We start from the raw sequence: 27,870 nt of genomic DNA, 5'->3' as shown, positions 1-27,870 counted from the left end.
CAAGTCCAGCTACAATTTGCTTGACTGTGACGAGACCTTTTAAGGTCATAGCTGAGTCTGTGCAAATCCCCCCCCCAAATATAAAAAATACCAAATGTATGAAATCTCAGTTATGTGTGAGCATGGGCTGATTAGTCATTAACCCATCGAGATGTCTTATTTAAGGGGAACAAGTGGGCGATTTTAAGTTAAAATGGTCCTGAAGTAAGAACCAGATGTCTTATAAAGATCACCGTTAGCTACCCGCACGGAGTATGGGCCCCGTGCGAGAAGAGGGATCCCTGCCGAGCGGGTTGCTGGTTTCACGCGGCATGCTGATTAAGCTCGTGATCTATTGGAGGGGCCATAATGTTAGTTGACTTAAACTGATTTAGGGACATGTCCTATGTACGACCAATAATTTATACGTAATATGTAAAATTAATGCAATTCAATACGAGCTTCAACTGCTCGTGGGGAAAATAATTGAATGCACAGTTATACATAGCATGTACATATATACATTTACAGGAAGACGCTATTATTGACATGTGGGAGTACATGTGTGTATGATTTATATGACAAAAGTATTATAAAATAAATTATTTTCAATACTGACATAGCACTGTAGCCTTGTGGTTATTCTACAATAAACCTTTTTCAGGGAATAGTTTATGTAGAATTTCAGCTTTGGGTGCCGGCGGTGAGGTGTTAATGCTTCTTCCTTGAGTCTTAGGGAGGTGTGGTTTTCTCCTTTTCCGGTTTACAAAGCCGGGGTATTTTGCTACACTACAAAGACTCTTCATTTTAGGAGTTTATTCTCAATAAGACTAGTTACTAGGATTAGGAGAAAATATAAGATGGATGCTAATTGGCCTACAATTATTGGGTGTTCTACGGGTTGGCCTCCAATTCATGTTAGGGTCAGGAGATCTGCGACTAGTACTCAGAATAAAAGTTGGCTGAAGGGTCGGAATATTATGCTTCGTTGTTTGGTTGTGTGGAGTATGGGGATGAATATTAGGATAAGGATTGAGAGTAGTAGGGCTAAAACTCCTCCTAGTTTGTTGGGAATTGATTGTAGGATTGCGTATGCAAATAGGAAGTACCATTCTGGTCTAATGTGTGGTGGGGTGTTGAGTGGCTTTGCTGGGGTGTAGTCGGGGTCTCCTAGTAGGTCAGGTGCGAATAAGGTTAATGTAAGTAGGGTTAAGATTAGTAGTAAGGCACCCAGGATGTTTTGATTGTGTAGTAGGGGTGAAATGGGATTTTGTCTGTGTTGGATGGAATTCCTGTGGGGTTGTTAGATCCTGTTTCGTGGAGGAATAGTAGGTGGACGGCTGCTAGTGCTAGGATGATAAAAGGGAGAATGAAGTGGAAGGCAAAGAAGCGTGTTAGTGTTGCTTTGTCTAGGGAAAAGCCACCTCAGATTCACTCGACTAGAGTGGTACCAATGTGGGGGATTGCTGATAGAAGGTTGGTAATGACGGTTGTGCCTCAAAATGATATTTGTCCTCAGGGTAGGACATAGCCTACGAATGCAGTAGCTATAACTGAATAGTAGGATTACTCCAATGTTTCATGTTTCTTGGAAGGCGTGGGAGCCATAGTATAGGCCACGTCCTACGTGGGCGTAAAGGCAAATGAAGAATATGGAAGCTCTGTTTGCATGTAGATATCGAATAATTCAGCCGTAATTAACATCTCGGCAAATATGTGTGACAGATGAGAAGGCAGTTGTCGTGTTTGGTGTGTAGTGTGTTGCTAGGAATAGGCCTGTTAGGATTTGTATGATTAGGAAGAGGCCAAGTAGGGAGCCAAAGTTCCATCATGAAGAGATGTTTGATGGGGTGGGAAGGTCGATAAATGTGTTATTGAGAAATTTTATTAGTGGGTGTGCTTTTCGAATGTTGGTCATTAGTGTTCTTGTAGTTGAATGACAGCGATGATTTTTCATGTCATTGGTCATGTTGAAGTCCATGTGAGAATAATGATGACATACATTGTTTTCATTATAAGCATTATTTTTGTAATTAGTTTTGTGGGGGTTTCTTCAAAGCCTTCGCCTATTTATGGGGGTTTAGGGTTGATTGTGGGTGGTGGTGTTGGGTGTGGGATTGTTTTAAACTTTGGTGGTTCATTTTTAGGTTTAATAGTATTTTTGGTTTATCTGGAGGGAATATTGGTTCTGTTTGGTTACACGACAGCTATGGCTACTGAGCAGTACCCTGAGGTTTGGGTTTCTAACAAAGTTGTGTTAGGGGCATTTCTTTTAGGATTAGTGGTAGAGTTTTTGGTAATATTATACGTTTTAGAGAGTGAGAAAGTGGAGATTGTGTTTGAGTTTCATGGGTTGGGGGATTGGGTTATTTATGATACAGGAGATTCTGGGTTTTTTAGTGAGGAAGCTATGGGAATTGCTGCTTTATACAGTTATGGTACTTAGTTGGTGATTGTTACAGGTTGGTCATTATTTATTGGTTTTGTGGTTATTATGGAGATTACTCGGGGTAATTAAATAAGAGTATACTAAGAGTAATAGTGATAGGAAAGATAAAAAGTAGAGTTTGATAAGGCCTTGTTGGTTTGAGGTTAGCATGGAAGCCTTTAGTTGAATAAAGGCTGTGGTTTTGGGTAGGATGATTTCTAGTCAGGTTAGGTCTAGTAGGGAGGTTGCTAGTTTTTGGCCTATTGGTAGGTTCAGGTGAGGGGGTAGGCGATGTATGATTGTGGGGAAATATCCTCATAGAGTGGAGAATTTAGTGGAGTTTGAGGAGTGTATATATTTTAAGTTTTGTGTGTTGAGGTTGATTTCGAATGTGAGGATAAAGCCTAAAGTCGTTATTACGAGGGCGTTAGTTTTAGGTGTAAGGGTGTGGTTATTAAGGGAGTGGTTATTGGAGGAATGTTGTTGGATAGAGTGAAGCCAGCAAAGATGCTTCTGATGTTTGATAGGGTTAATTAATAGGGGATTGTTTTCAGTAATGTTCATGGAGGCAGGGAAGCGAGGTTGTCCTAGTAGTGTGAAGAAAATGATGCAAGTGCTATAGATAGCTGTGAGGGAGGTAGCGGTTAGAGTTAATAATAGGGCTCAGGCGTTGGTATAAGATGAGGTGGCGGCTTCAATGATGGTGTCTTTAGAGTAGAATCCGGTGAAGAATGGTATTCCTGTTAGTGGGAGACAGCCAATGATAAGAGCGGTTGTGGTGAAGGGAAGGGCTTTGTATAGTTCTCCTATTTTTCGAATGTCTTGTTCGTTATTCAGGTTATGGATGACAGAGCCAGAACATAAGAAGAATATAGCTCTGAAGAAGGCGTGTGTGCAAATATGTAAGAATGCTAAGGTTGGTTGAGACCAATTGTTACTATTATTAAGCCTAGTTGGCTGGAGGTGGAAAAAGCAATAATTTTTTTGATATCATTTTGGGTGAGAGCGCAAATGGCTATGAATACGGTGGTGAGGGCGCCTAGAGAAAGAGTTATTGTTTGAATGAGTTAGTTATTTTCTATTAGGGGGTAGGAACAGATAAGTAGGAAAATTCCTGCTACAACTATTGTGCTTGAGTGGAGTAGGGCTGAAACTGGGGTGGGGCCTTCTATTGCTGAAGGGATCAGGGGTGAAGTACGAATTGGGCTGATTTTCCAGCTGCGGCTAGTACAGTTATTGAAGAGACTGTCTTTTCTCCATTGTATACTCTTGCCTCCGTTGTTGTGGATTAAATGATCATGAGTGCATGAGTTGATTTCTGAGCTTTCTATCCTATTCCATTGATCTATATGTCTGTTTTAGTGCCAGTACCATACTGTTTTGATTACAGTAGCTTTGTAGCATAGTCTGAAGCCAGGGAGCATGATTCCTCCAACTCTGTTCTTTTTTCTAAGGATTGTTTTGGCTATTTGGGGTCTTTTGTGTTTCCATACAAATTTAAATTTTTTTTGTGAAAAATGCCATTGGTAATTTGATAGGGGTTGCATTGAATCTGTAGATTGCCTTGAGTAGTATGGTTATTTTAACAATAGTCTCAATCTTGGAGAAGTGACCCTCCGTAGGAGACATCTTACTCATCCCAGCAGTGCACTCCCCTCCCATCACCCAAGGGCCAGGTGCCAGACGGTCCCAGGGTAGAATCTGGCCTGCCTTTGCAGACTAGGTCTGCAGGCTGTGGGACTGTCATTTTCTTGCTTCTGGTGTCTGCCTTCTGGTGAGTGAGGCTGGTCTAGAGGCTTGTGACACTTCCTGGTGGGAGGGGCCAATGCCTGCCTCCTGGTGGGTAGAACTGGGGCCCTCTGGTGGGCAAGGCTGTGTCTAGGGGCATGTCTGGAGGGAGCTGTGTGCTTAGGAAATCTTTAGGTAGCTTGTCTGCTGATGGGTGGGGCTGTGTGCCCACCCAGTTTGTTGTTTGGCCTGAGGCATCCCAGCCTTGGAGCCTATAGGTGTTAGGTGGGACCAGGTCTTGGTGCCAAAATGTCAGCCTCCGGGAGACAGCTCTCTTGCCCTTGGTCCCAGTGGGTGTGAGGTTTTGTTTGTGCCCTTTAATAGTGAAGTCTCTATTTCCCCCAATCCTGTGGAGCTCCTGTAATCAAGCCTCACTGGCCTTCAAAGCCAAATGCTCTGGGGGCTCTTCTTCCTGGCGCTGGACCCCTGAGCTCCAGGACCCGACTTGGAACTTTCCCTCCTGTGGGAGAACCTCTGTAATACAATTATTCTCCAGTTTGTGGGTCACCCACCCAGGAGGTATGGGATTTGATTATATCACGAATCTGCCTCTCCTACTGGTCTTTTTGGGGTTCCTTCTTTATGTCTTTAATTGTAGAAATTTTTTCTGGTACGTTTCAGTCTTTTTCAAAGATGGTTGTTCTGCATATTGTGATTTTGGTGTGTTCGTGAGAGGAGGTGAGCCCAAGGTCTTTCTATTCTACCATCCTGGCCACTCTCCCCAACCCAGTTTTTTTAAATGGGCAAAAGAGTTGAAATAGATACTTCCTTTATGGAGTATTGCAGCAACCAATTCCCCTCTTTGCAGATGATCCATCACCTCTAGAAGTTGGATAATGACTGTTACTGGTTTAATATGAAAGGGTATAACTCAGGAACAGCCACATGGAAGAGATGCATAGGACAAGGTATTGGGAAAGGGTGCAGAGCATCCACGCTATCTCCAAGTGTGCCACTCTCCCCGAATCTACAGGTGTTAACCAATCTGGAAGCTCTCTGAACTCTCTTGGCTAGTATAGTTTCTGATGAGAGGTCTGCTGTATTCTTATCTTTGTTCCTCTATATGTGATGTGTCTCTATATGTGATGTGTCTTTTTTCTGCCTTCAAGATTTTCTCTTGATTTTTGCCTTTATCAGTTTAAATGCATTGTATGTGTCAGGGTGTTTTTTTGTTTTTTAAAATTCTGCTCGGACAGCAAAGGAAACCATAAACAAGACCAAAAGACAACCCTCAGAATGGGAGAAAATATTTGCAAATGAAGCAACTGACAAAGGATTAATCTGCAAAATTTACAAGCAGCTCATGCAGCTCAATAACCAAAAAACAAACAACCCAATCCAAAAATGGGCAGAAGACCTAAATAGACACTTCTCCAAAGAAGATATACAGACTGCCAACAAACACATGAAAGAATGCTCAGCATCATTAATCATTAGAGAAATGCAAATCAAAACTACAATGAGATATCATCTCACACCAGAATGGCCATCATCAAAAAATCTACAAACAATAAATGCTGGAGAGGGTGTGGAGAAAAGGGAACACTCCTGCACTGCTGGTGGGAATGTAAATTGACAGAGCCACTGTGGAGAACAGTATGGAGGTTCCTTAAGAAACTAAAAATAGAACTACCATATGACCCAGCAATCCCACTACTGGGCATATACCCTGAGAAAACCGTAATTCAAAAAGAGTAATGTACCACGATGTTCATTGCAGCTCTGTTTACAATAGCCAGGACATGGAAGCAGCCTGAGTGTCCATCGACAGATGAATGGATAAAGAAGATGTGGCACATATATACAATGGAATATTACTCAGCCATAAAAAGAAACAAAATTGAGTTATTTGTAGTGAGGTGGATCGACCTAGAGTCTGTTATACAGTGAAGTAAGTCAGAAAGAGAAAAACAAATACCGTATGCTAACACATATATATGGAATCTAAGAAAAAAAAAAAAGTCATGAAGAACCTAGGGGTAAGATGGGAATAAAGACACAGACCTACTAGAGAATGGACTTGAGGATATTGGGAAGGGGAAGGGGAAGCTGTGACAAAGTGAGAGAGTGGCATGGACATATATACACTACCAAATGTAAAAAAGATAGCTAGTGGGAAGCAGCCGCATAGCACAGGGAGATCAGCTTGGTGGTTTGTGACCACCTAGAGGGGTGGGATAGGGAGGGTGGGAGGGAGGGAGATGCAAGAGGGAAGAGATATGGGAACATATGTATATGTATAACTGATTCACTTTGTTATAAAGCAGAAATTAACACACCATTGTAAAGCAATTATACTCCACTAAAGATGTTAAAAAGAAAAACAGTTCTGCTTGGGGTTTTCTGAACTTCTTGGATATGTGGTAAAATGTCTTTTTTTGTTGTTGTTACTTAAAAAAATGTCAGCCACTGTCTCTTCATGTATTTTGATTCATTTTATATTGACCCACAGCCCATAGATGCTCTGTTTTCTTTTTTCCCCTTTGTGTTTTAATTTGGATACATCTTCTGATTCACTGCTTCTTTTCTTAACTTGTATTTCATGTATTAATGAACCCATGGAAATGATCCTTTGTCTCTGATGTTGTGATCTTGTGGAGTTTTACCTTGGGCATGTGTGACTAGTATTCAACAATGAACTTGATGAGAACACTATGTAGACTTTTTAGGATTTTCTTCTTGTAGCTCGTCCGTCTCTGGGGTTCTGCCCTGTAAATTCTTTCCCTTTTATCCTTCCTGAACTCAGCAAGATTGTGGTGCTCTGCTTGTGTGCTCCCTCCTTGGGCCTGTGAAACTTTCTGTGAAGGCAAAAAGCTGAATCTATGATAGTGTTCACTTCATTTGTTCCCCTTCCCTCAGAGATCTCAGTACTGTGTTGCTTAGTGTCCAGTGTCTAAAAGCAGTTGCTTCATTTATCTTATCCCTCTCTCCCATTTTCTAAGTGTGTATGGTAAGAGGGTAAGTTCGCGTCAATTAAATTTTGACCTCCAGTGCTAATCATGAGCTAATCATGTTCACATTGTTCATTCACCACCCAAGGCTCCTCTTTTGCTTTGTTTTACTTTGTCATATTTCTTTGATTCTAATTTTTGCTTCATTTACTTTGACATATTTGAAAATTAGGTTATATGTTATAGATGATGGAATTAAGAAAAATTCTTCTTGGCTAGGTGGCAGTTGGAGGTAGCTGTCATTTCATACAGATGTGTCAACAGAGAAAATGCCTGCCTCAAAATATGAATATATATTTCAGCAGATTGGAAGAAAATCTCTCAGACAATTGTGAATTACTGTTTTATTCCCTGTGAACTAAATGTTTGAATGTGGGAGAGAGAGGTGGAGGAGATTTTGGAATTTGGTGAATTAGAAGTGTTTAGCAACATTCCTAAAGCTGGAGTCAAATGTAGGTGAGCTGGCTGAACGTAAACTTGGCTTACAATCCCAAGAACAGTAGCTTTTAGTTAGTTCTATTATGGATTCTCTCAGTAAAGGATACTTTACCAAAGTAATAGACAATATTATGTGGAAAAATCTGCATATCAGTGACTTAGTCAAAAAGTGATTCAGAAAAGCTAGACCCTGAAGAATGAGAATTAGTTGGAAAACCTAATTATTATTATTTAAATTTCATTTTTTTTAATTTATTTATTTGGTTGGTTGGTTGCGTTGGATCTTCATTGCTGTGCGTGGGCTTTCTCTAGTTGCATCGAGTGGGGGCTACTCTTCGTTGTGGGGCGCGGGCTTCTCATTGCGGTGGCTTCTCTTGTTGCAGAGCATGGGCTCTAGGTGCGTGGGCTTCAGTGATTGTGGCACATGGGCTCAGTAGTTATGGCTCACGGGCTCTAGAGCGCAGGCTCAGTAGTTGTGGCCCATGGGCTTAGTTGCTCTGAGGCATGTGGAATCTTCCTAGACAAGGGATTGAACCCGTGTCCCCTGCATTGGCAGGCAGGTTCTTAACCACTGCGACACCAGGGAAGTCCCTGAAAACCTAATTATATATAAGTATATGTGTGTGTGTGTTTTTTCCACAAGAGTGGTGTATGATAAAACTTGTTTAAGTCTAAAAGAACTTTTTAGAAAAGGGTAAAATTCCTAACTGATAAGAAAGTATTATCATAGTTTAATTAGCAGAATTGTTTCTTTTTTAGTTGCATGTGATGGTACAGCTTATTATTGATGTCATTTTTAGATTCTGTTGAATAAGGTATTGTATTTCTCCCCTTACTTCATTTCTTATTCTCCTGACCTCTTCTCTTGGTTTTCTATTCTATTGTAATTTATATATGTTTTTGAATGTGTGTATACCTGTGAAATATATTTTTTTGTATTTTAATTTTATGTAAATTGTATTGTGTCACAGATCTTATTTTAATTTCTATTTTCACTTGACAAAATATCCAGCAATGGTGCTCCATGTACCTTTGGTTCATTCCTTTTGACTGTTGCATGATGTTTTGTAGTATTTAGGTACATTTTATTTCTCCATCCTAGTAATTTTGAGCATTAAGGCTGCCTCTAATTCCCTACTGTAACAAGAAGTATCCAGTTTGTTGCAAGTATCGTCATAGGTATTCCCTGTTGACAGATGTGGATGTTTCTCTCTTAGCTGTACACACACATGCACAGACACACATATATATACATAAATGGAAACACAGCTATACGTATATATTTACATATATGTACACACATGCTACACATATACTCCAGGATGTGTATATGTTTATATCTGTACCTATTTACAAATAATCTCAAGGTGGGATTGCTGGGTGATAAGTATATGAATATGCAATGTAAGTTGCTAGTTAGAGTAACTCTTCATGAAGATTCTTGTTTCTCCATATCCTCCCTAACATACTTGATATTCTAATTTTCTAATAACTTAATGGGGATAAATGTTATTTTTATTATTTTAATTCGCATTTTTTGATTACTAGTGAGTTGGAACATCTTTCTACGTACTTGAAAGGCAGTGTGTTTTCCCCTGCTGTGAATTAGGAATTGACATTCTTTCCCATTTTTTCTATTGGATTTTCTGTCTTATATGTTGATTTACAAGAATCGCTTGTGTTATGGTGCTACAAGAGACATGAATGGTCACAGCAGGGGCTTTAATCCATTTGTGATTTCTTCCCCCTTTTTGATGCTACTACTTTGTCAGATGTCCATAAAAAGTTTTGAGGGGTGTCCATAAACATTTTGGGGGGTCTGTATAAAGTTTTGGGGGTTGTATAAAATTTCAGGTGTCTGTGTAAAGTTTGACCTGGCTGCCAATTCATATACTTGCTATGCTTGTACTTATGCTTAGGTCTTCTGGCTCATCGTCCTTCAATGCTATTGATAGGCAGAGTAGAAGGGGTTCTAAATTGTTTGTTTACAGTTTTTCCCAGAACCTACTCCGGGTATGTTCTTGCTATTCAAAATTGGGAAGAGCTGGGAGTTGGGAATTCCCTGGCAGTCCAGTGGTTAGGACTCACGCTTCCAACTGCAGGGGTCACGGGTTCAGTCCCTGGTTGGGGAACTAAGATCCCACCTGCCGCACAGCATGGCCAAGAAAAATAACAAAAACAAAAACAAAAAACAAAATTGGGAAGAGTTAGTTGTGTTTTGTTAGGATCTCTTCTGTATTTCTATATTTCCTGCATATTTCAACCCTTTCTTGGGAAGGGGAGTGATCAGTTAGTCCTTTTCTTCCTTTATTCTATTGTAGGTATTTCTTCAAAAAAATTTTTTTTGTTTTTGAAGTACAGTGTCTATTGAATGTGTACCATAAAGTCAAAAAATTGTAACTCAAATCACTGTAAGTCAGAGACCATCTGTTCAAGCTTTTTGCCCAGTTTTTAAATTGGGTTGTTTATTTTGCTGTTGTTGAGTTGTATGAGTTCTTCATATATTCTGGGCATAAGTCCCCTCTTGGATATGTGATATGCAAATTTTCTCTCCAGTTATGTGGGTTGTCTTTCGAGTTTTTTGACAATGTCCTTTGATGCACAAAAGTTTTAAATTTTGAATAAGTCCAATTTATCTATTTTTTCTTCTGTTGCTCATGCTTTTGGGGTCATATCTAAGAAACCATTGCCAAGCCCAATGTCATGAAGATTTATTGTGCCTTTTTCTAATAGGAAAATTCCTTCAGGTTTTTAGCTTGGGTGGATTCTACTCTTCCCACATTTGTATCATTGCTACAGATTTTTCCTTTTTTTTTTTCTTTTTGTGTATTCTGCCATTTATTTAATATTGTATACCAGGAATTGTACTAAGTATTTAATAGATATTTTGTTAATCAGTACAGTGATTCTATGATGTAAATATCATCCCAGTTATACCAAAGAGGAAACAGGGTTAGAGAGATTAAACTACTTGTCCAAAGTCAGAAAGCTGTAGGTAGCCTAGCTAGGATTAATTTCAGTTGAATTCCATTTTTATTGGCAGTCTTGACCTTTAATGTGGTTGAAAAGCTAGCTTTTGGTGAAAAGAATGGAGACTTTCTTCTCTTTAATTCACATGGTATTCAGAAGCCAGTCCTTAAAAACTACTTATTGAAACTGATCTGATAGTAATTTTTAGGTACTGCATGCAATTTTTACTATTCGTGGAACATATTATATGACAAGTTATATCATGTCCTGCTCTTTGTTTTTTTTTAAATAAACTAATGGGTGATAGAGCTCTATGTGAAATAAACCTATTGTCAATTCTTTTTGTTTTCAGGCCAAAATTTTTGATTCATTTTTCCCTCATACCCAACATCTAATCCATAGGAAACCAAAGCTGTACCTTCAAATTATATTTAGATTCTGACTAACCCTATTGCTATGCTACCCGCTTAGTTTAATCCAGCACCCAAATTATTATAATAGCTTCTGTTTCTACAATTGCTTTCCTTAAGTCTTTTTTCAACATATAGGGTAGAGTGATCAAGTTCATCAGTGTCAAATCATATCACTCCTGTGTTCCAAATCCTTCAGTGAATTCCTGTTTTATTCACTGTAAAAGCCAAAGTCCTTAACTTGATTTAAGGAAGTCCTTTGATATGACCCCTTGTTACCTCTCTGGCTTCCTATTCTACTATTTTCCCACTTGCTTATTCTACTCTAAACTGACCATCTTGCTAGTCTTTGAACATTGACCTCAGGATATTTGCACTTACTCTTACTGCTAGGTTGTGGTTGCCCCAGATTTTTGTGTGGATCATTTTCCTGCTATTTAGAAATATTTACTCAAATGTAAACTTCTCATTGAAGCTTCTCTGACTACACTATGTAACCCAACCCAACACTTCCTATCCCCCTTCCCTACTTAATTTTTTCCTTATCATTTATCACTATCTAGCCTTACTGAATAAGGTCATTTTTATTTATCTCATTTATTAAATGTGTTTTCCACTAGATTGTAGAACCATGAGGGACTTTTGTTTGTTTTATTCACCTCTCTGTCCTTGGTATCTAGAACAGTGTCTGGTATATAGTCAGTACCTAATATATAATTTGTTGAGTATATGACTGTTTTAAGATTTTTGGAATTTTCTGAGGGTATTGATAAGTATTCACAGTTGATTCATTCTGGTTGCTGAGGCCAGTCCTAAAAATACTTATTGTTGGCACTGTTGGAAGTCTAGACTGAGAGATCAGTCTGTTAAGATATTTTGCATCTTGCTTCTAAGCTTCATTTAATGCAGTATAAAACAGATGTGATGGTATTGTTACTCAGACTTACAAACATACTTACTTTGGGAACAGAAAGATCTCTTCCTCCAAATCTTAAAAATACTTTATTAGTGGTTTAAAAGGTTGGTGTATTAATATCTAGACCTTCTGTAATAGAAGAATTGGAATGTTTACTCTTGTTCACTTAACAGCTGAGTTTTAGAAATTAACCATTATTGGGACAACAGAGTTTCATCCAGAGGAACAGTTTTTTAAAATCAAAATAATATATGGAGTTATTACGACAATGTGGTGTTGGCAAGAGTAGACAGTTCAATATGAACGAACAGAGAGTCCAGAAATAGACCCACGTAAATGTAGTCAACTGATCTTTGACAAAGTAGCAGAGGCAAAACAGTGTAGGAAAGATAGTCTTTCTAGCAGATGGTGCTGGAACAACTGTTCATCCACATGCAAAAAAAAAAAAAAAAATCTAAAAACAGACCTTATCCCTATTCACCAAATTACTTCAAGATGTATCACAGACCTAAATGTAAAATGCAAAGCCATTAAATTCCTAGACAATGACAGGGGAAATCTAGATAACCTTGAGTTTGGTGATGACTTTTTAGACACAACACCAAAGGCATGATCTATGAAAGAAAGGATCAAAAACAAAACTTCTTTAAAACTAAAAATTTCTCCTCAGGGTGAGAGACACTGTCAAGAGAATGAAAAGATAAGCCACAGATTTGGAGAAAGTATTTCTAGAAGACATATCTCATATAGGATTTTTATCTAAAATATACAAAGAACTCTTAAAACTCAACAGTAAGAAAGCAACCTGATTTATTTACTAAAAATTTTTTTTAAAAATGTTTATTTATTTTCTTATTAGTCACCCATTTTATACACATCAGTGTATACCTGTCAATCCCAATCTCCGAGTTCATCACACCACCACCACCACCCCCTGCCACTTTCCCCCCTTTGGTGTCCATACGTTTGTTCTCTACTTCTGTGTCTCAATTTCTGCTCTGCAAACTGGTTTGTCTGTACCGTTTTCTAGGTACCACATATATGTGTTAATATACAATATTTGTTTTACTCTTTCTGACTTACTTCACTCTGTATGACACTCTCTAGATCCATCCACGTCTCTACAAATGACCCAATTTCGTTTCTTTTTATGGCTTAGTAATATTCCATTGTATATATGTACCACATCTTCTTTATCCATTAATCTGTCGATGGGCATTTAGGTTGCTTCCATGACCTGGCTATTGTAAATAGTGCTGCAGTGAACATTGGGGTGCATGTGTCTTTTTGAATTATGGTTTTCTCTGGGTATATGCCCAGTAGTGGGATTGCTGGGTCATATGGTAATGCTATTTCTAGTTCCTTAAGGAACCTCCATACTGTTCTCCATAGTGGCTGTATCAATTTACATTCTCACCAACAGTGCAAGAGGATTCCTTTTCTCCACACCCTCTCCAGCATTTGTTGTTTGTAGATTTTCTGATGATGCCCGTTCTAACTGGTGTGAGGTGATACCTCATTGTAGTTTTGATTTGCATTTCTCTAATAATTAGTGATGTTGAGCAGCTTTTCATGTGTTTGTTGGCAGTCTGTATATCTTCTTTGGAGAAATGTCTATTTAGGTCTTCTGCCCATTTTTGGATTGGGTCGTTTGTTTTTTTAATATTGAGCTGCATGAGCTGTTTATATATTTTGGAGATTAATCCTTTGTCCGTTGATTCATTTGCAAATATTTTCTCCCATTCTGAGGGTTATCTTTTCATCTTGTTTATGATTTTCTTTGCTGTGCAAAAGCTTTTAAGCTTCCTTAGGTCCCATTTGTTTATTTTTGTTTATATTTCCATTACTCTAGGAGGTGGATGAAAAAATGTCCTGCTGTGATTTATGTCAAAGAGTGTTCTTCCTATGTTTTCCTCTAAGAGTTTGATAGTGCCCAGTCTTACATTTAGCTCTCTAATCTATTTGGAGTTTATTTTTGTGTATGGTGTTAGGGAGTGTTCTAATTTCTTTCTTTTCCATGTAGCTGTCTAGTTTTCCCAGCACCACTTATTGAAGAGGCTGTTTTTTCTCCATTGTATATTCTGCTTCCTTTGTCAAAAATAAGGTGACCATATGTGCATGGGTTTATCTCTGGGCTTTCTATCCTGTTCCATTGATCTATATTTCTGTTTTTGTGCCAGTACCATATTGTCTTGATTACTGTAGCTTTGTAATATAGGCTGAAGTCAGGGAGTCTGATTCCTCCAGTTCCGTTTTTTTCCCTCAATACTGCTTTGGCTATTTGGGGTCTTTTATGTCTCCATACAAATTTTAAGATTTTTTGTTCTAGTTCTGTAAAAAATGCTATTAGTAATTTGATAGGGATTGCATTGAATCTGTAGATTGCTTTGGGTAGTATAGTCATTTTCACACTATTGATTCTTCCAATCCAAGAACATGGTATGTCTCTCTATCTGTTGGTATCATCGTTAATTTCTTTCATCAGTGTCTTATAGTTTTCTGCATACAGGTCTTTTGTCTCCCTAGGTAGGTTTATTCCTAGGTATTTTATTCTTTTTGTTGCAGTGGTAAATGGAAGTGTTTCCTTAATTTCTCATTCAGATTTTTCATCATTAGTGTATAGGAATGCAAGAGATTTCTGTGCATTAATTTTGTATCCTGCAACTTTACCAAATTCATTGATTAGCTCTAGTAGTTTTCTGGTGGCATCTTTAGGATTCTCTGTGTGTAGTATCATGTCATCTGCAGACAGTGACAGTTTTACTTCTTTTTTTCCAATGTGTATTCCTTTTATTTCTTTTTTCTTCTCTGAGTGCCGTGGCTAGGACTTCCAAGACTGTTGAATAATAGTGGTGAGAGTGGACATCCTTGTCTTGTTTCTGATCTTAGAGGAAATGCTTTCAGTTTTTCACCATTGAGAATGATGTTTGCTGTGGGTTTGTTGTATATGGCCTTTATTATGTTGAAGTAGGTTCCCTCTGTGCCCACTTTCTGGAGAGTTTTTATCATAAATTGTTGTTGAATTTCGTTGAAAGCTTTTTCTGCATCTATTGAGATGATTATATGGTTTTTTTCTTCAGTTTGTTAATATGGTATATCACATTAATTGATTTGTGTATATTGAAGAAGGCTTGCATCTCTGGGATAAATCCCACTTGATCATGGTGTATGATCCTTTTAATGTGTTGTTGGATTCTGTTTGCTAGTATTTTGTTGAGGATTTTTGCATCTATATTCATCAGTGATATTGGTCTGTAATTTTCTTTTTTTATAGTACCTTTGTCTGATTTTGGTATCAGGGTGAAAGTGGCCTCATAGAATGAGTTTGGGAGTGTTCCTTCCTCTGCAATTTTTTGGAAGAGTTTGAAAAGGATCGGTGTTAGCTCTTCTCTAAATGTTTGATAGAATTCACCTGTGAAGCCATCTGGTCCTGGACTTTTGTTTGTTGGAAGTTTTTAAATCATAGTTTCAATTTCATTACTTGTGATTGGTCTGTTCATATTTTCTATTTCTTCCTGGTTCAGTCTTGGAAGGTTATACCATTCTAAGAATTTGTCCATTTCTTCCAGGTGGTCCGTTTTATTGGCATAGATTTGCTTGTAGTAGTCTCTTAGGATGCTTTGTATTTCTGCGATGTCTGTTGTAACTTCTCCTTTTTCATTTACAATTTTATTGATTTGAGTCCGCTCCCTCTTTTTCTTGATGAGTCTGGCTAATGGTTTATGAGTTTTGTTAATCTTCTCAAGGAATCAGGTTTTAGTTTTATTGATGTTTGCTATTGTTTTCTTTTTTTCTCTTTCATTTATTTCTGCTCTGATATTTATGATTTCTTTCCTTCTGCTAACTTTGGGTTTTGTTTGTTCTTCTTTGTCTAGTTCCTTTAGCTGTAACATTATGTTGTTTATTTGAGATGTTTCTTGTTTCTTGAGATAGGTTTGTATAGGTATAAACTTCCCTCTTAGAACTGCTTTTGCTGCATCCCATAGGCTTTGGATCATCGTGTTTTCATTGTCATTTGTCTCTAGGTATTTTTTGATTTCCTCTTTGATTGGTTTAGTGATCTCTTGGTTATTTAGTAATGTATTCTTTAGCCTCCATGTGTTTGTGTTTTTTATGGGTTTTTTTCCTGTAATTGATGTCTTATCTCATTTCGTTGTGGTCAGAAAAGATGCTTGATATGATTTCAGTTTTCTTAAATTTATTGAGGCTAGATTTGTGACCCAAGATGTGAATTTTCCTGGGGAATGTTCCATGCGCACTTGAGAAGAAAGTGTAATCTGCGGTTTTTGGATGGAATGTCCTATAAATATCAATTAAATCTGTTAGGTCTATTGTGTCATTTAAAGCTTGTGTTTCCTTATTAATTTTCTGTTTAGATGATCTGTTCATTGGTGTAACTGAGGTGTTAAAGTCCCCCACTATTATTGTTACTGTCGATTTCCTCTTTTAGAGCTGGTAGCAGTTGCCTTATGTGGTGAGGTACTCCTATGTTGGGTGCATATATATTTATAATTGTTATATCTTCTTCTTGGATTGATCCCTTGATCATTATGTAGTGTCCTTCCGTTTCTCTTGTAACATTCTTTATTCTAAAGTCTATTTTATCTGATATGAGTATTGCTACTCTAACTTTCTTTTGATTTCCATTTGCATGGAATATCTTTTTCCGTCCTCTCACTTTCAGTCTGTATGTGTCCCTAGGTCTGAAGTGGGGCTGTTGTAGACAGCATATAATGGGTCTTATTTTTGTACCGTTTCAGCAAGCCTGTGTCTTTTGGTTGGAGCATTTAATCCATTCACATTTAAGGTAATTATCGATATGTATGTTCCTATTACCATTTCCTCAATTTTGGGGGCTTTGTTTTTGTAGGTCCTTGTCTTCTCTTGTGTTTCCCACTTAGAGAAGTTCCTTTAACATTTGTTGTCGAGCTGGTTTGGTGGTGCTGAATTCTCTTTGCTTTTGCTTGTCTGTAAAGCTTCTGATTTCTCCATTGAATCTGAATGAGATCCTTGCTGGGTAGGGTAATCTTGGTTGTAGAGTCTTCCCTTTCATCACTTGAAGTATATCATGCCACTCCCTTCGAGTTTGTAGAGTTTCTGCTGAGAAATCAACTGTTAACCTTATGGGAGTTCCCTTGTATGTTATTTGTCATTTTTCCTTTGGTACTTTCAGTAATTATTCTTTGTCGTTAATTTTTGCCAATTTGATTACTATGTGTCTTGGTGTGTTTCTTCTTGGGTTTATCCTGTATGGGACTCTCTGCGCTTCCTGGACTTGGGTGGCTATTTCCTTTCCCATGTTAGGGAAGTTTTCGACTCTAATCTCTTCAAATATTTTCTCAGGTCATTTCTCTCTTTTCCCTCTGGGACCGCTATAATGCAAATGTTGTTGCGTTTAATGTTGTCCCAGAGGTCTCTTAGGCTGTCTTCATTTCTTTTCATTCTTTTTTCTTTATTCTGTACTCCAGCAGTGAATTCCACCATTCTGTCTTCCAGGTCACTTCTTCGTTCTTCTGCCTCAGTTATTCTGCTATTGATTCCTTTTAGTGTATTTTTCGTTTCAGTTATTGTATTGTTCATCTCTGTTTGTTTGTTCTTTAATTCTTCTAGATCTTTGTTAAATGTTTCTTGCATCTCCTCGATCTCTGCCTCTATTCTTTTTTTTTTTTTTTCTGCCTCTATTCTTTTAATGAGGTCCTGGATCATCTTCACTATCATTATTCTAAATTCTTTTTCTGGAAGATTGCCTATCTCCATTTCATTTAGGTGTTTTCCTGGGGTTTTATCTTGTTCCTTCATCTCGTACATAGCCCTCTGCCTTTTCATCTTGTCTATGTTTCTGTGGTTTTTGTTCCACAGGTTGCAGGATTGTAGTTGTTTTTGCTTCTGCTAGCAACCTGATTTAAAAATGGACCAAAGGCCTTGACTGTCACCTCAAAGATATACAGATGGTAAATAAGCATGTGAAGAGATGCTCCATATCATCATAGCCATCAGGGAAATGCAAATGAAAATAACAATGAGACATCGCTAAAACACCTTTCAGAATGGCTAAATCTTGAGCACTGACACCACCAAATACTGAGGAGGATGTGGAGCAACAGAAATCTCATATTTTGTTAGTGGGGATAAAAATGGTGCAGGTACTTCGAAGACAGTTTGGTTGATTTCTTACAAAACTAACCTACTCTTAGCATATGATTCAACAATTTTACTCCTTGGTATTTACCCAAAGGAGTTGAAAACTTAGGACTACACGGAAGCCTGCACAAAGATGCTTGTAGCAGCTTTATTCATAATTACCAGATCTTGGAAGCAACCAAGATGTCCTTCAGTAGGTGCATGGATAAATAAACTACCGTATACCCAATCACTGGAATATTATTCAGCACTGAAAAGAAATTAGCTATCAAGCCATGAAAAGATATGGAAGAACCTTAAATGCATATTACTAAGTGGAAGAAGCAAATCTGAAAAGGCTATGTACTGTATAGTCCCAACTATATGACTTTCTGGAAAAAAACAAAACTATGGAGACAATAAAAAAATCAGTGGATGTGGGTAAGGGGAGAGAAACGAATAGGCAGAGTATAGAGGATTTTTAGGGCAGTGTAAATAATATGTATGATATTATAATGGTGGGTATATGTCATTATACTTTTGCCTAAACCCATAGAATGTACATGAAGAATGAACCCTAAGGTAAAATTTGGAGTTTGGGTGATTATGATGTGTCATTGTAGGTTCATGCTTGTTTAAAAAAAATGCCCTGTTCTTGTGAGTGATGATAATAGGGGAGGCTGTGCACATGTGGGGGCAGGGGAGATCTCTATACCATCCTTTCAGTTTTGTTGCAAATGTAAAGCTCCTCTAAAAAAATAAAGTCTTTAAAGTGGGGGATAAATATTGCCTCTACTCTGGGTTTTGGGTGTTAAGATACCTGCTTGAGCACCCACTGTACCAGTGTGAAATAAAATTTGTCTATCTCAGATCTGTTCTTCAGCATCGTTTAGTTGCAAACTGAGATCCCAGAGCAGCCTCCACAGCTCATCCACATGTCCTCAGGAGGGAGCCCCACCCCTGCTTCCTTAACTTCATCAGGCAGGAGCAAGATGGACTCTGTTCCAAAAGAAAAATTACCAAATCCCCACATTTAGGAGATTTCCCTTTATTCTGAGTCTGGGAGAGTAAAGACTGACAAAACCAGTGCAGTCTAAGCCAGCACACTATACATGATGAAACTCTGAGCTTGTGCAACATTGAGATTTTATAACTTATTTATAACCTCACATTCTAAGATAGTATTTATGCCCAGGAAACTTTTCTTGAAGGGAGTGGGTAAATTTTCATTTACAGTTTAATTGTCCCGTGACATCAATAAGCATTGGATTTGTATACCAGTAACAGGAAACTCAATAATTACTGGCTTAAGCAAGTTAGGATTTACTTTTTCATGTAATGTGTAGTCCAGAGATTGACAATCCATGGATGATGCAACTGCTGAAGGATGTTATCAAGGAACCCATATCCTGTCTTCTTAGCTTATGTTTGTTGTCTTCATGATCTCAAGATGGCTGTTGTATCTCTGGAGACTTCATCAGAGTTTTTGGAGGAAGGAAGGGGGAAGGATAAAGGGAAATTGCTTCTTAGAAGGCTTTGCATTCTTCTGGTAGACGGTACCCTCTCAGAGATTGATAACCCCCTTTCCTTGGCCAGAACATGTGGCATAGTTGGTATGACTTAATATTTATCTCATGGTATCTGGAAGTAGAATAGAAGAGTGGTTGAGAACATGGATCTGAGTTTGAAAATTGGCTGTGTTACTTCCTAGCTGTGTGACTTTTAACATTCTGTGTCTCAATTTCCTTACCTATAAAGTGGGTCTAGTAATAGGTAGGTACCTATGCTGTTGAAAGGATTAAGTGAGTTAATATATGTCATTGTTTTAATGGACATGCATAGTTTGTGTTAAGTATTAGTTATCATTAGCATCTTCACTACCTAGAAGAGTTATTGAGATTGGAACTAAATTTTTCACTCAGGAAATTCGTTTTCTTTGAGATAGGAAATAGAGCATTTAGATGGTTTTGTACCAGGGATGATTGAAAAAGATGGTAGAACTTAAGCACTCGTGATTGCATTATACTATCAAAATTTATGGTCAGGGTAAAGTATTGGAGTCAGTTAAATTATTCATTTAATTCATCTTAGAACTTGATGGTGCTTAGGGCCATCTTGAACAAATTGTCATTTTACCAGCAGTCCCCTAACGTTCATTCAGCTCAATAGAAATTTCATCTCATCAGTAGAAAGTTTGAAGACTTAGCTATGTATTGAAATATGATTTTGTTGGTATTGTTACTGACTTTTTCCAATTTGTAATCACTCTACTTAAAAAAATGTATTAATTATTTTTCTATTCTGTTTTTAGCCCTATCTGCTTTGATATGATTGAGGAAGCATACATGACGAAGTGTGGCCACAGCTTTTGGTAAGATGATTTAATTTAGTGACATTGTCTTTTGGCAATTTTTAACTTGTGTGTAAATGTAGCCAGTGAGAAGTTATGCTTTTAAAGCTACTGTTGGTTATTTTGAATCATATTTCCTTGACCGATACACCTTTACAGGTTTGAGAGCTCAAGGCAAACATGTGGTTGCTGGTATAATTTCTGTGAAATACTTAGATTTACTATCAGCCTTATAGATGAAACTATAATAATAAACTTTTGGGTTTCTTAATTGTTTAAAGAGCTTTGACTGCTGTTTTAGGAAATTGGGGGGTGCTGGGTAATTAGGATGAAGCATGAAGCACCTTTAACTCACTTGTGGCGGATAGATGCGAGGGCCATTAAAGCAGGGTGGAAGGTCATTGGAAAAGGATATTAGAGGATTAAAAAGTTCTGTGTTCTTTAACACTTTGCTCAGTGCTGTCTTTAGGTTATATGTCATGCTAATCTGTATATTTTAAAAGATTTTCAGTTGTGATAAAATATACTTAACATTTACCATCTTAACCATTTTTAAGTGGAGTAGTATTGAGTATTGTAACATTGTTGTGCAAATCAGTCTCCAGAATGTTTTTATCTTGCAAAACTGAAACTATACCCATTAAACAAGTGCCATTTCCCTCTTATCCCAACCTCTGTCAATCACCATTCTACTTTTTGTGAATGTGACTACTCTAGATACCTCATATAAATGGAATCAAACAATATCTGTCTTTTGTGACTAGCTTATTTCACTTAGAGTGTGCTCAAGTTTTATCCATGTTGTAGCATGTGTCAAAATTTCCTTCCTTTTTGAGGCTGAATAACATTCCATTGCATATACAGTTGGCCCTCTGTATCTGCGGGTTCAGCATCTGTGGTTCAACCAACCACGGTTCCAAAGTATTTGAAAAAAAATTCCAGAAAATTCCAAAAAGCACAACTTGAATTTGCAGCTCACCGGCAACTATTTACATAGCATTTACATTGTATTAATTATTATAAGTAACCTAAAGATGATTTAAAGTATACAGTAGGATGTACAGTAGGTTATATGCTAATAGTACACCATTTTATATAAGGGACTTGAGCATCCTTGGATTTTGGTATCTATGGGGGTCCTGACAGCAATTCACTGTGGATACTGAGGGATGACCATATATATCATATTTTGTTTGTGCATTCTTCTCTCTATGGACACTTGCATTGCTTTCAGCTGTTAACTATTGTTAATAATGTTTCTTTGAACATTGGTGTATAAATAGCTTTTTGAAATCCTGCTTTCAGTTCTTTCAGGTATATACCTGGAAGCAGAATTGCTGGATCATATGGTACATCTGTGTTTCATCTTCTGCAGAACCTCCATACTGTTTTTCATACCTGCAGTACCATTTTACATTCCCACCAACAGTGCACAGGGTTCCAAATTTTCCACATCCTTTCCAACACTTGTTATTTTCTGTTCTTTTTTAATAGTGGTCATCCTAATGGGTATGTAATTTGTGTATGTTTAATTCCTTTAGTTTATTTACCTATTTATTTGATTGGAGGTGGTATATTCTACTTGCAGTCAGTCATCTCCCTAAATTATTTACCCTCTTTGTTTAGTATTTCTGTTGTGTTCTAATATATCTTATTATTCTAATTCATGTTGAAGTTAGACCCACAATTTTATACTGAGGTTGAATATGATATCTGGTAGGTTGATATCCATTAGTGAAGACGAGTATTGTCACCAGTTTGTAAGTCCTTTAGTTTGATCTGGAGTGCAGTGCTTTGTTGATAGGTATATCCAATCTGCCAGTCATTTAGAAAGAAATTTTAGAATAAAAATAGCTTCCTTAGCTTGCATTATCTATGTCCTTTATTAAAATAAAAGTTATTAAAATCATAAGAACAATGTATACTGTTGGCTATAAAAACTTTCATTGTACAGAAAGGTATAATATGAAATGTAAATGTTTCCTTTCCCCTAGCCTTTCTTTTCTACTTTCTCAAAGATTATCTCTGGTAAGAAGTGACTGTGTATTCTTTCAGAATCTTTTTGTTGGTTTTTTAAAAAAGGCCATCTTGCCTTCTTAAATAATTTTTATTTCCTGGTATATATTGCATTTACATTATTATCATTTGTGAATCACTTTCTTCTATATATTGCTACTGAAATTCTGGTCATGTGGGTCTTGACACATGTATGGGCTTGGTCTTTTCAGGCTGATTGTTTAGCAGTAGTGTTCTCTTTGGTCCATTAATTGATCCAGCACCTTAGCATTCCATAGGAAATCATATACTTCTCTTAGAGACATTGGGTTTTGATTATTCTGGAAAATTGGGTGATTTATGGTAGGCTTTCTCAACCTTGGTAGTATTGACATATTAGACCAGATAATTCTTTGTTGTGGGTAGCTGTCCTTGGTATTTTAGATTGTTTAGCAGTATCCCTGGCTTCTGTAGTAACCCAGTAACAACCCTTTTACTCCAAGTTGTGACAACCAAAAATGTCTCCAACCATTGCCAGATACCCCTTAGAGGACAAAGTAGCCCTTAGTTGAGAACTACTGATATAAAGCTAAAAGAGCAAGTTCTTGAAGTTGGTGGACCAGGAATCTAGGTCTGGGTCTAAAACTTACCTTTGTCAAGTCAGTCAATATATCATCTTCTTCTGCTCTCTGGCCCCCAACCCCCATTGTCTTCCTACCCTTTCACTTCTCTTCTTTCATAGATTTGAAGGTGTTGAAGTGTGAAACAGATTGTAAAGTGAGGTTTCCATTTTTCCTAACTGCCCTTGTCTAACATATTCACTGTGGCATTTAAAAAAGCTTAAGAGTCTGCTGAATCAGTTCAATGATCTTGCTTCAGTATGTTGTGAAGTACAATAAATTACTAATTGACTTTATAACTAGACAGGCCGGGCCTTTTCAGTGAGTCCTGTAATCTTCATGGTGTGAGTTTAGTTCGTTGGTTTCTTAAATACCTTCTTTTTACCTTTAAATAAAAATAAAGGTTAGATCTTTGTTACAATTCAAGTTACTTTGTTACACTCTGACGTGATCGTGTTTTTTTAAAAAAAGTATTTATTTTTTTATTTTTAGCTGCGTTGGGTCTTCGTTGCTGTGCGCAGGCTTTCTCTAGTTGTGGCAAGTGGGGGGCTACTCTTTATTGTGGTGCGCAGGCTTCTCACTTGTGGTGGCTTCTCCTGTTGTGGAGCACAGGCTCTACGGTGCGGGCTTTAGTAGTTGTGGCTCGCGGGCTCTAAAGTGCATGCTCCGTAGTTGTGGCACACAGGCTTAGTTGCTCTGCGGCATGTGGGATCTTCCCGGACCAGGGATCGAACCCGTGTCCCCTGCATTGGCAGGCAGATTCTTAACCACTGTGCCACCAGAGAAGTCCCTGTGATTGTGTTTTAAAATACCTACCAGAAAGCAGGTGTTGGTAGGATAGGGATGATAACATTGGTAGGAGCCAATAAACCTGGAAGCTGACAGTCCCATTGCCAGGCTTGATGAACTGTGAGACATTTTGTTCTTTTGTTGAAAGCAAAAGCTCTTAATTATTTACGGTGAGACATGAGAGGCCTGTGGAACTTCAGTCATTAACAGTAGCCTGTTGTATCAACTGTTTGCTAAGTTGAACCCTGGCTGGTTACCTGGAGACAAGCAGAATACCACTTCAAGGCTCCATCCAGATTATTAACACTAAATCAAATTGGGCCACATCAACTGTTTATTCCTTGTCCCACTTAAAAATGATAAGTCTTTCCTAGTAACAGGTTGGAGACATTATAGCGGGAAGTTCTTTCACTTTAAATCATTCCCACTTCGCAGTGAGCCTGCTATTAGCTATAATCTAACTGAAACTCAATGATATAATTTTAAAAATCTGGCTTCTGTATGACATAGAGGTAAGGTTTGCTCTTTTTCTTTCCCCTTTGCTGCCTCCAGCTTGTCCCCTGCCCTCTGCTTCTCAGACCTCATGTACGTCAGCTCCTGATTTACTGTTTGCTTCAATAGAAACTAGTTATAATTAACAGGGTCCCTCAGTGTTGTCATCTTGCAGCATACCTGTGATCAAGCCTGGGTGTCAGTTTGCCTTTTGGGACTTTTGACTAATCCATCACCTCATACCTTACTATTAGTCTTTTTTTGTACCTGGTTCTTATATAGAACCACTGGTACTGATTTTTTTTTTCTTTTCTTTTTATAGTTCCTTCTTTTTTGAGAATTTTCTAATTATTCAGTTTTCTGTATCTACTCATCCCTGTTGACACAGACAGAAAAATCAATTATATTTTGTAGGTAGGTATATACTTAATAGAAGAAACAGAGCAACTGTATACATCTGTGGAGGAATATTCATTCTTTGTGGTCAGATCTACACTTATCAGGGGACATAGGTACCGTTAGCACACTGTGGTACTGAATAAATTTTTTTAAGAGTTGCAGTGTGAGTAGCTATTGAAAATTTCTCAGGTAGACCCAAAATATATATCCTTCTTATCTCTTTTTGCCCACCTATTTTGATCACTAGTTTAGGCATATACTCTTCTTTTGGAATCCAAAACATTGCATTTGGGCTGGTGATGGTCAAGGAGATAGATGAGTGAGAATGAATTAGAGTTACTGTATTGAGACTTTCTCGCAGTGTTTTATATGACCCAGAAGGCAGCAGAAGTACGTTTCTTTTTTGGTTATATCTATTTTCTCATGCATTCAGAATTTATTGAGTTCCAGCTCTTTAACAGGATATTGTGCTAGATATTGAGGGTACAGAGATGAGTAAAACAAATCTCTGCTTTTAATGAGCAAACAGAAGAGGGGCTGACAAACACATACACGGATTAAGTACAGAATAAGACAGTTACTATTTCTCAGACTAGGGAGGGTCTACCCAAGGTGGTAGTGAGGCAATAGATGTTATAAAATAAACTTGATGCATCTTGTTATCACTGCAGTTTTATACAGTGGCGTGTCATTTGATTCATTTAAATTTTATAGTATAGATGGTTATTATCAAGTACAATGCAGAAAAGTCATTTGAGCTTCTGTTTCTGAGGACAGTTCCTTCTGGTTGTGTCCTAGACTATCTTTTTCTTCTAAGAGAGGATGGTATGGTAGTAAGCTTACTGACAAGGGATATGATTAGGATGCTGAAGAAGGGAGAGGAGAATGTTCTATTGGATTCAGGAATAATTTCTTGTATATTGACAAACTCTTTATCTGGCTTAACAATTTAGCTTGTTTTTCTTGTCATTTTATTTGCTCATTTTCTGACTACCATTTCTTTTCAAAAGCCATTTGCTAAAACCCCAAATGTCCTTCTTCTGCTTATCTGTCAATCCCTGTCTCCTGTCTTTAATAACCCTCTCATAGTCTCTCCTTCATGACTTGCTTTATTTGAACTTGCAGGTTTTTTTTTTTTTTTTTTTGGCTGCACAGTACAGCTTGTGGGGTATTAGTTCCCCAACCAGGGATTGAACCTGGGCCACGGCAGTGAAAGCACTGCTTGAGTCCTAACCACTGGACTGCCAGGGAATTCCCTGCAGGTTTTTTTTTTAAAGGATTAAATCTTGTCATGTATTCTGGTAATATTAACTCATTTCCTTTTCCCCTAAGCAGACTATAAATGTTCCCATGTTGGAGCTCTTAATCTATTGTATTTGCATATCTTCTTTATGCTTTTCCCTTGCAATAAAATGAAAAAAAAATTTAGAATGTTATTTCTTTCATTGAAGTTTCCATGTAGGAAGTTTCCTCTCAGATATGGAGCCTATCTTTTGGTAATGTGGTATTCCTAGCCTTGTCATAGTTGCAGGAGCTGAAGATATTGTTTCTGGAACACTGTGCAAGTCATTTGTTCTGTATGTAATATTTGAGTACCTGTTATATGCCAGGTGTTTAATCTTTGGGCCCCTGTACTGTGCCAAAGACCACGCTACATTGATTCCCTATAATGTCCTTCTTTTTGCTTGTCTTGCAAGTAACAAATGTGAGATGAGAAAGTAGATGATAACTAGAACAGAGCAACCTGATGGATGTAGCATTTTGTTTTGATAAGGTGGAGGGAAGTAGGTAGATATAAAAATCTGCTTCAGTTTATGAAGCTGAAGCAAATTTATAGTAATTTGGACACAGGATAAAAGAGTTACTGTCTTTTTAGGAATCATCTTATATGTAAATCACCCTTTAAATTTCTTAGAAGTAATTTTTTTTCCTGATTGTTAGGAGCAGTACATGTTTACTATAGAAACTTGTAGACACCTACAAAGAAAAAGTTTCCCATAATTATATTACCCAGTGGCACATACTGTTAACATTATGGTGAATGTCTTTTTCGGTTTATTTTAAATGTTCACATTTAAATGCTTTCAGTTTTTGTGTGGAATCTTTAGGATTTTCTATATAGACTATCATTTCATTTGCATACAATGACAGTTTTACCTCTTCCTTTCCGATCTGGATACCTTTTATTTCTTTTTCTTGTCTGGTTGCTGTGGCTAAAACGATTAGAACTAGTAAATGAATTGCGCAAGGTGCAGGATACAAGATCAATATACAGAAATCTGTTCCATTTCTTTACAGTAACAATGAAATATCAGAGAAAGTAAAAAAAAAAAAAAAAAAATTCCATTTAAAATCACATCAGGGCTTCCCTGGTGGCGCAGTGGTTGAGAGTCCGCCTGCCGATGCAGGGGACATGGGTTCGTGCCCCGGTCTGGGAAGATCCCACATGCCGCGGAGTGGCTGGGCCTGTGAGCCATGGCTGCTGAGCCTGTGCGTCCAGAGCCTGTGCTCTGCAATGGGAGAGGCCACAACAGTGAGAAGCCTGCATACTGCAAAAAAAAACCAAAAAAACAAACAAACTAAAAATAGAGTTACCATATGACCCTGCAATCCCACTCCTGGGCATATATCTGGAGAAAACTGTTAATTCAAAAAGGTTCATACACCCCAATGTTCATAGCAGCACTATTTACAATAGCCAAGGCACGGAAGCACCCTAAATGTCCATCAACAGATGAATGGATAAAGAAGATGTGGTATATATACAGTGGAATATTAGCCATTAAAAAGTGAAATATTGCTATTTGCAGCAACATGGATGGACCTAGGGATTATAATACAAAGGAAGTAAGTCAGGCAGAGAAAGACAAATATTATATCACTTATATGTGGAATCTAAAAAAATAATACAAATCAACTAACTTACAAAACAGAAACAGACTGACAGACCTAGAAAACAAACTTATTACCAGAGGGGAGTGATAAATTAGGACTATGGGATTAATAGATATACATTACTATATATAAAATATATAAACAGCAAGGATTTGCCATAAAGCACATGGAACTATATTCAATCCCTTGTAATAACCTATAATGGAAAAGAATCTGAGGCTGTTCATCTGATACTAACACAATATCGTAAATCAAACTATAGTTTAATAAATACAATTTAAGAGTTTTAAAAAATGTACACGTACATAATTTTTTAAAACAAATGGAATT

General features: G+C 37.5%; 1 protein-coding gene across 9 annotated transcripts in view; it reads left to right on the top strand.

Moving 5' to 3' along the window:
- COP1 (COP1 E3 ubiquitin ligase) overlaps nt 1-27,870 on the top strand; it is a 273,107-nt gene that overhangs the window by 17,848 nt on the left and 227,389 nt on the right. For all 9 annotated transcript variants that reach the window (XM_067728723.1, XM_067728722.1, XM_067728719.1 and 6 more), the window contains one exon: nt 20,312-20,371. In XM_067728723.1, the coding sequence (XP_067584824.1) occupies nt 20,312-20,371 (60 nt within the window). The remainder of the gene's footprint in view (nt 1-20,311; nt 20,372-27,870) is intronic.

The sequence above is a fragment of the Pseudorca crassidens genome, chromosome 2 (assembly GCF_039906515.1).
Source record: "Pseudorca crassidens isolate mPseCra1 chromosome 2, mPseCra1.hap1, whole genome shotgun sequence".
In the NCBI taxonomy this organism is placed as follows: Eukaryota; Metazoa; Chordata; class Mammalia; order Artiodactyla; family Delphinidae; genus Pseudorca; species Pseudorca crassidens.
Note: the sequence above shows the minus strand (reverse complement) of the source record. Positions and strands in the feature narration are given on the sequence as shown.